This window comes from Gouania willdenowi, chromosome 13 (genome assembly GCF_900634775.1).
Source record: "Gouania willdenowi chromosome 13, fGouWil2.1, whole genome shotgun sequence".
NCBI classification, from domain to species: domain Eukaryota; kingdom Metazoa; phylum Chordata; class Actinopteri; order Blenniiformes; family Gobiesocidae; genus Gouania; species Gouania willdenowi.
In genome coordinates, this window is record NC_041056.1 from 1,365,974 (window position 1) to 1,374,828 (window position 8,855).

Consider the following 8,855-nt stretch of genomic DNA (forward strand, 5'->3'; position numbering starts at 1 on the left):
AAATTATCCCTCTGACACCGTGTTAATTGTGATGGCATATTTATATTTAGTTTCAGTCATAGTCTTTTGACTCAAATATAATGTAGTTTTAGTCAGAATTCAGTCTTCAGGACTGTTTCAGTTATCTAGTTTTAATTAACTGAATGGCTTTAAGATTTGAGTCGACTAAACTGTTACAAATTAAAATATAAAGCAGGAGAATGTATTCATTTTTTTTTAAAGATTGAATCACCATTTATCAACCTAATATAAGATAATATATTAATGATTGTAAATACACAGACTTGATGTGATGATGCGAGACCACATGATCACATGACTTCTGATTGGATTTAATTTTATGTGATGAAATTAATAATTTTGTTTTTATTACTTAACAAAAATATTACTATAAATTTGATATACCGTAGTTTTTGTCAACATGATTTTATTTTATTTTTTTAATTACTCAGTTTATTGTCACTGAAAAAAAAATGTAGTAAATGAAAACTTTTAGTCGACAAAATTAACTCTGAGAGTAGAATATCATTTTTCAGTTGGCTAGAAAATTTTAAGAATCCGTATTTGTGTTTGTGATAGCAGTGAAAATAAATATCTTAAATATGTTGTAGATATTTGCATTTTGCATTTTGCATTCACTTGAAAAAAATATTGTTCGTTTTTTGGGCTTTGTGTGTGTGTGTGTGTGTGTGTGTGTGTGTGTGTGTGTGTGTGTGTTTTGGAATAACTTTTTTTCTTCTTTTTATCAGTTTTTTAGACTAATTTTCTGTTTTGTTTCACTGTCTTTCGGACATTTTTTTCTGAACTTAGAGGGCATTTTAATTTTTTTTTTATTAAATAAAAAAAAAAAATAGCCCAAAAAACAAGCAAAAAAATAAATAAAAATTCAGAAAAGCCGGATTTTTTTTTCTTTTTAAATTACTGCGCATGCGAATTGCGACCTTGCTAAAGTGCGCATGAGCGGAAGTTACATGAAGAGGCTGCGGTCAGTCTCTGCTGTGTGTTCGTCTCCGCTCTTTGGAAATGAGCACGGTTCTTTAATGTCGACCAGGTCGGCGTTTTAGCGACTTTTCACTGAGTTAAACCTTCCTAATTCGTCCGAAAATCTCACCTGGTCGTCGAGAGAGCTGAAGTTTGACGTCCGTTTTCATCGTAGACTCTAAAGAACGAAGCCTAGTAAGTTGCGACAACGTGTGTCGCCGCCATTGTTTATTAGCAGCAAGGCCGCGGTTACCTCGGACCGAAAACGCTCACTTTACTCTATACTATTTAATTAATTCCTGGTGGATTTTGTCAACATAAAGTGAAATATTATTCTGGCTTTGAAGCGAGCCGTTAGTTTAACTGTGAAACGCAGTTTGTTATCCTGGGTTATAAAACTAACTGAATTAATGTTATTGTATTTTTTTATGCTTTATAATAACCTGGTGCCAGTTTTAACGTTATAAACCCTGTTGGGTTGGTTGCATCGCTTTTAACGAAACCAGCCCGCCTAAAACAAACACCGCGATTCATCATGGCGACTTAAAAAAAACCGTCGTCAAGGACACCAAGGAACAATAAAACGCTACTGTATTATTTTAATAACTAATCTTAGTAATAATAGCATTTAAATAGGATAGGAGGTGAATTCAATGTTTACCTATTTATGTATTCATCATTCTAGGGCTGTAGTAAGCAATCTTAATAATTTATACATTTTTAATTAGGGATGTAACATTTCACTCAACTCACGATAGGATTCTCTCGTGATTTATTTTACAAAATGGGACTGTAGCTAAATGATGACTGAAAAATATTCCTTTATTTTTTTGGGAAAAAACTAGAAAATACTTTGATTTTACTTTTATTTTTAATTGTCAAAGAATCCCTTGATAAACTATTCAAAACAATGCAATTTAACTAAAAATAAATTTTGAATGAAATAAATAAAGAAATAATACAAATGAAGCATATTAATTTAAATTCTGGTTCTATAGTAAACAATGCAAAACTGCATAATAGTTCTTTTTAAAAGTGCAACTGAAATTGTATTTTGTGCCTTAAAACCGTCATTGCACTGATTTACGTCAGAAATTTGTTTGGACCAGCAGAGGGCGCTGGTAACCCAGTGGTCGGTTGGCATGCAGCTAATCTAGCAGTGAAGAAGAGATGCTATGCTAGCAGACATAGCTAATAGAAAAACGTGACTTTTACAGATATTCACATATTACAAATATTCTTTCGGTACTAAAGGGGTAAGGAATCATTTATTAAGATGTAACATTAACATGTAAGAGTACAAGGCGGCCAGAAAGAAAATGGTTGCAGATTCTGCCCGCCGGTACACTGCTGGACAAGGGAAGGGATAAATATATAGCGCCTTCTGCTGTTTAAAAAAAGTACTGCGATTCAATTTTCAGAGCATCGATGTCAATCGTTATACCTATGAATCGATTTTTAACTGCCTTACGATTAATCGTTACATCCCTAATTTTAATTGATTTATCATGAAAGACAAAATTGAATTATATGATGTTTCTTAATTTTGTTCCAAGACTAACAGTTGTATTTGATGCAAAAATTAATTTGAGCTTTTTTATTGCACAAATTAAAATAAACAGAATAATCTAACATTGATAAATTCACACAATGAGTTAAAAAATTCTATATTACTGTACATTAATTAAGTCCTTTATCAGGAATGTCGCATTTAAACAAATGTCACCACAGTCCCGAATTGAAGCTAAACAAAAGATTTTACAGTAAGTTCAAGAATTATGTATTTTTTTTTTTTTTAGATGCCGTTAGCTTGAAAAGTAAAACAACAATTTAGATTTGACCTTTTTTGGATGTGATAATATGCAGTGTTTGTTGGTAAATTTTAACATGAATATCTGTAAGGAGGCGTGTGAAACATGGCTTTCTTTCAACACAAAGCAAAAACGAAACCACAGTTCAGAGCGTGAGCACTCGTGTCATTGGCCATGTTAACACGAGAGCTTAAATTCAGGATGAAAGTTAAAATCTGTTCAAACTGACCTTGTAAACACTTAATTCCGAATGAAAATGGTAAATCTGGATTAAACTGAAATCCAAATTATGTGATTGGTTTAATCCGATTTTGAATTACATAATTCCTCAATCTTTCATGCCATTCAGAAGCTAGAACCACGGAGCCAATAGAAACTCGTCATCTTGTGCTACCACCACTGCATCGTTTTGTGAGTCGGCCAAAGTTTGGACATTCTTGTGATTATTGGGGTTAAAGGAACTTCTGTGGCTGTTTTTTTTTTTTTTCCAGGAGGTATGGCGTACCACTCTTCCTCCCGGAGCTCGTCCAGGGCCTCTGACTGCAAAGTCTACGTGGGCGACCTGGGCAACGGCGCGGCCAAAGGAGAGCTGGAGCGAGCGTTCAGTTATTACGGCCCCCTGAGGACCGTCTGGGTGGCCAGGAACCCCCCCGGGTTCGCTTTTGTTGAGTTTGAGGATTGCAGAGATGCAGAGGACGCCGTTAAAGGCATGGATGGAAAGTGAGTTTAAACGCCATCATTAAAGAAAGCCAGCGATGTGTCTTTGGCCTTTTTCTTAATGAACTTTCCCTTTTATTTCCCAGAGTCCTTTGTGGTTCACGTGTCCGTGTGGAGTTGTCAACAGGCATGTCCAGGAAGGGCCGCGGGCGTCCCAGTCGCCGCCAGTTTGACCCCAACGACCGCTGTTACCAGTGTGGGGACCGGGGCCACTACGCCTACGACTGCTACAGGTTTAGCAAACGCGGCCGTCGCAGCAGGTGAGCATAGCTCATCACGCTGTCAGTCATTCTCTAACGCGTACAAGACAGAAAGTGATTAACTGTTTTTTTTTTTTTTAATCCAGGTCCCGCTCTCGTTCACGCTCTCGCTCCAGGTCCAGGTCACGTGGCCGACGTTACCGCTCTCGCTCCCGCAGCCGTAGCCACAGCAGGTACGTACGCAATGAAACGGCCTTAATGAGATTGATTGATTAGTTTATTTATTTTGAGTAACAACACAAATGACCTGCCGATGACATCAAACAACGCAAATACACCCAACAGAAAACATGCAGGTACAGCATCTCAACAGATGCGTTCATACTCAAAAAGGAGCGAGAAGATCCCACCTTGATTTCTCATCAGAAACTTAACAAAAGAACGTTCCATAAACTCACTCCCCACCTTTGACAGATTATAACGACATCATTTAACAGTTAATTAATTATTTGATGTAATGTTTCTTAAATAGGGGTTATGTGTACCCCTAGGGGTACATGCTGGCACTACAGGGGGTACTTGAGAGAGAGAGTTAGAAATAAACGAATGAAACTATTAAAAATATGGGGTTTTATTTCATTTAAAAGTGATAATCATAATAATGATTATTAGACCATGAACTGAAAATATAATTGTCAGTCTAGCTCCCATACCAGGAGCTATAAAAATAAATCTACTGTTATTCAAGAGTCACTAAATACCATTTCATTCTGATTATTTACAAAATTTGATTCTTTGAAATGTTTATCACTGATTTATTCATAGTGTTCTAAGCAAAATGTTAGTCGGACAAAAGGGTACTAAAGCCCAGAAAGTTTCAGAAGCTCTGATTTAAATGAACGAGTGCAGTGCCTGTAGGAAGTATGTCTTGCTATAGAAAAGTGGGAAGTTGAACCGTCGTGAGACAGGTTAGTTTTACGCTACTGATGATGTGTCGTTGCAATAGAAATAAAAATTGCAGTAGTAGCTTTCAACGTATCGTGAGTTACAATGACTACCTGTCAACAATACATTGAGCTGTTCTGCAAAGCTGCATTTAAGACAGTTTTATGAAATAATTTATGAACGGTATCTGACATTGCACACCCTTTAACCAAGCAGCAGCCATGTTGAAAGTCTCAGGTCAATCTGAGCCTGATTCACAGAAAGATTTGAGGAACACACACAGAGATTCCTTGCTTTTATAGATAGATGTGAGGAAAAAGTAGAACAAAATACATTTGTGGTGGTGTTACTACTGCTAACAATTAATTTACATTATAATAATCACGTAGAAAATAATGATTGATTTCCCTTTATAACTCTTGTACTATACCAGGAGCCGCCGCAGGTCTCCATCCTATTCCAGGCGCAGAAGCAGGTGAGACCTTTGTTTAATCATGTCCTGACTTTAGTGGTAACGTTTGGTGTGTGATTTTTGCCTTGATCTCGTTGTGTATCTTACATGTTTGCTCTTTAATTTAGGTCTGGATCTCCTGCTCGCTCCAAGTCCAGGTCTCCTGCCAGGAGGTGAGTCGTAGTCAATGTCCACGACATGCAAAGATTGATTCGATTCATATCACTTTTTATTTGTTATTAAACTGCCTTAACAGCAGCTTCAGTACAGACATCCAACCAGTTATACCATTGCACAATTTCACTTAGAAAAGAAAACATATACCAATAAATTAAAAATGCATGTCAGTAGTTAAAACTTCTGAAGTGCATCATTAAAAAACCTTTTAATGTTAAAAATGCACATTCCTTTATAATATATACATAATTCTTTTTTTATTAATTTTGGTAGCATTAATTGATCAACTTTTGCTTTTATGTGGATTTTTTTGTTGCCTTGTGGTGTATAACACACCACATGTGGCCCTCGCTCTAATTCTCTGCACAAACCTTCAAAAATACTCAAGATGAGTAAATAAATTACACAGAATCAACAGGAAAATATCAAAACGAGAACGAACAAAATGAGATATAACTGTATTAAATGATGCAAAAATACACAACAAAAATCGGTGTTTAGTATCATAGTGGTCATTATACTAACTCCTGACGTGAATTCTCATAATGTGACCGTTGGATCAGACAATCACATATTTGTTGCTGTAAAAGTTTTTCGATTGTGCTGTTAATGTTTCCGACTCTGCTGAATCCAGAGATCATTTTTCAGAATAAAACGTTCGATCCAGACTCCATGATTTTTCTGTGTAAATCTAAACACTTCCAGCCATACTAATCTTTGTAGTCGTTCCAGATCTCGCTCTCGGTCCGCCTCTGCTCCCAGGGGGCGCTCCTTCTCCCGTTCCCGCTCTCGCACCCCGTCGGCCAACCACAAGAGGAACAGGTAAGACCTCAGCATGTCTTGCTCTGTTTGCACACACTGGTGATAGAAGATGTAGCATGTGTCATTTTTAAGAGTCCTCAGGTCAGCCAGTGTAGCTTTAACAGGGGCTGAGGTTAGTTTTTTGGGGAGGGTGGAAGCTATGGAATGCTGCCACCAGGACCAGCAGATGGAGGAGCTTCCTGTTCCTGATTCCTCGTCAGCACAGAGATGGAGTGGCACCACGTGGAGCTGATTTAATGTTAGCATCTTTAGCTGAAACATGACGCCTGTCTCGTGCTCTCTCTTCTGAGTCTGCATCTGATCACCTGACCCTGAAGAGAGAGCACGTGACCAATGATCAGATATAGAGAAACTTCTGTTTTAATGGAATAACAGTGAAGTATTTATTCTGTCATTCTTTTTCCATTATTATTCTTATTCCATATTATTCTGAATTTGGCTTAATCTTAATCAAACCAGCTCTGGCACTTCTCCTGAGATCAGCCTACATGGCACCGTTGGTGTGATGATGCGGTGAGCAACTATTTTTGCAGCACAGTTTTGTTTATTTTTCATATTTCCTTTAAAGCGTGTGGTGGGAGCTGCGCACTGCACTGACACCCACGGTCTGTGTTCATCCTGCGGGAGGGTGACTAGAGCCAGACAGAGGTCGACCTACCGACCGAGCCCTCCCCACAGTGAATGGGCGGCGTGTTCATCCGACGCACACGCTCAGACGAGATCACCCCGCCCGCCCCGCGCACACATTCAGTCGTTGGTCTAGAGTCGTCTAGAGTCTCCCAGCTGATCGGCCGTCAGACGTACCAGAGGGCCGACCGGCTCAGATCAGTTTTAAACCCATTACCTACCTACCAGAGTTCTTCAGTTCCTCTGACTTAGCTTCTGAAAGCCAAAGAGCTGACCAGAGATCAGTCTTCAAGAGCCTTCCAACGCAGTCTCTCTCCGAGTTGTAGTCATCCGTCCTTCAGTGCTTTCATCCTTCGCTTCTCTGTACTTGTTGTTTCTGCCACTGTCTTCAAAGGTAACCCAAAAACCAACGCCCTGACAAAAGCTCATGTTGATGCAGAGGAAGTGAATAATATGTCCTGACTGTAGAGCTAGACGTCAGTCTATAACCAGCATGTCCGGTGTGTGTGTGTGTGTGTGTGACTGCATGTGGTGTGTTTGTGTGAGACAGGAAGTGAACAGGAAACTCAAACACATCATCACACATTCTGAATGTGTAGAGCAGAGAACAGGCCTCCTTCATTGGTTTTACTGTTAGAGTGCTGTAGGGATGGATCTTAGAATCTAAAAATCAGTCAACTTTTATCTTTTTATTTAGATTTTTGGATCAGGACTTTATTGTTACCCTTCCTGAGACAATACCATAGAACTCACTTTTATAAACCATGACAATGGTTGAATTGGCCCCCATCAGCTTCCGTAGATTTAATTTTATCAGCAAACCTACTTTTATCACAATGTTGTATTTTGACTTTATTCTTGACATTTCGACTTTAATCTCAACATATTTCAACGTTATTCTCGACATTATATTTACTTTATTCTTGATCTTCCCAAAATTATTCTCTTGATCAAAATTAGCCCTAATCCACTTCTGTAAATGCAGAACACAAACATCTTTATGCATGAAATTATTGCTGAATCAGCATTCCTAGTGCTATGGTCTTCAGATCCTGATGGACGTCCTCCCTGCAGCACTGATAGGTTTAGAAACACCTTCAGTCCTAAACTCACATCATCCACTGGGACATTTACGTCTGTGTAGAAGAGCTTCTGATAAAATAAAATGTTGGTAGAGTTTTAAATGGGTCTGGTCAGGACTGTTGTTTATTCCATCCTCACCTTTGGCGAGCTAATCTCCCTCTGTTTCTGTTTCAGTCGATCCCGTTCCCGCTCAGCAACCCCGCATCGAAGCCCGACCCCGGCCCAGTGAAGAAGACTTTTACTTTTCACACACTCGTCTGCAGCTCTTATCATTTATGGCTCTGATCCTCCCTCTGTGCATCTGTGTGTTTGGTTAGCATGAATATCAAATATCCCTCCATTGTTTTAGACGTCATGTGTTCTGATGATAGGTAGTGAATGATGCTGCAGACTTCTATCAGTGAATGGGACAGACGTGGACAACTGACAGGAGGTTTTTCCTGAAATTTGGCCGACATGTTTTTGTTTAGCTTTTCCATCAGTCCCTGCCCTAATGTAGTAGTTAGCATGTGATTAAAAGTTACTCCTGATTTAGGATGAAGGAGGTACTGCATGCCTTTAATTAACTATTCCACATTCCTGTTTTACTGGTGTCGCGTCATGCACAGGTTTCACACATTTTAAAACTCATACATTGCTGGAGTTTGGTTTAATTCGAGGCTGTTCTTACAGCGTCCCAATGTTCTCGTGTTCTTTGCCTGGGTGGTGAGACGGCAATTTTATTTTTCAATAAAGTCCTTCAACAAAAAAGAAGTCCTTGGTGTCATTTGTGTTACCTGAATTTATTCATTCATAACCCTCCTATTATCCATGGGATCAATTTGACCCCATTCAATGTTTATCACTCAAAAAACCATAGTTGACTTTTTGTTTGCTTCATATTTCATGACTTCAAATTTGATGGGTACAATTGATTAAGCATAAAATTATTGCGATATTTTTTCAATGTGCTGATCACATTGGTTACAGGTTTCCACAACTAAAGCTGCCTGGTTGAAATGAACATTGCAGATATAAACCATTACTTATCGTCAATGACAC

At 38.5% G+C, this 8,855-nt stretch overlaps 1 protein-coding gene across 8 annotated transcripts; it reads left to right on the plus strand.

Moving 5' to 3' along the window:
• The first annotated feature begins 965 nt into the window (after positions 1-965).
• On the plus strand, positions 966-8,567 carry srsf7a (serine and arginine rich splicing factor 7a). 8 transcript variants are annotated; one of them, XR_003675386.1, is made up of 9 exons: positions 966-1,176; positions 3,284-3,512; positions 3,596-3,769; positions 3,856-3,942; positions 5,088-5,129; positions 5,234-5,278; positions 6,006-6,104; positions 6,673-7,125; positions 7,989-8,124. XR_003675386.1 is itself a non-coding variant. In XM_028465145.1 (9 exons), the coding sequence occupies exons 3-9, from the start codon at positions 3,289-3,291 to the stop codon at positions 6,734-6,736; spliced, it is 735 nt and encodes a 244-aa protein (XP_028320946.1). In that variant the 5' UTR covers positions 966-1,176; positions 3,142-3,203; positions 3,284-3,288; the 3' UTR covers positions 6,737-8,058. The 8 variants fall into 8 exon arrangements, 7 of the variants coding, with proteins under 7 accessions (XP_028320946.1, XP_028320948.1, XP_028320949.1 ...); XM_028465145.1 differs by adding an exon at positions 3,142-3,203 and having other exon boundaries at positions 6,673-8,058; XM_028465147.1 differs by lacking the exon at positions 6,673-7,125 and having other exon boundaries at positions 7,989-8,567.
• The last annotated feature ends 288 nt before the right edge of the window (positions 8,568-8,855 follow it).

Bases quoted from the DNA above. Each gene is read 5' to 3' on its own strand.
- srsf7a (XM_028465145.1), top strand. From the start codon at position 3,289: ATGGCGTACCACTCTTCCTCCCGGAGCTCGTCCAGGGCCTCTGACTGC. The intron at 5,279-6,005 runs GTGAGTCGTAGT...TAATCTTTGTAG, and splicing joins TCCAGGTCTCCTGCCAGGAG to TCGTTCCAGATCTCGCTCTC. The intron at 6,105-6,672 runs GTAAGACCTCAG...TTTCCTTTAAAG, and splicing joins GCCAACCACAAGAGGAACAG to CGTGTGGTGGGAGCTGCGCA.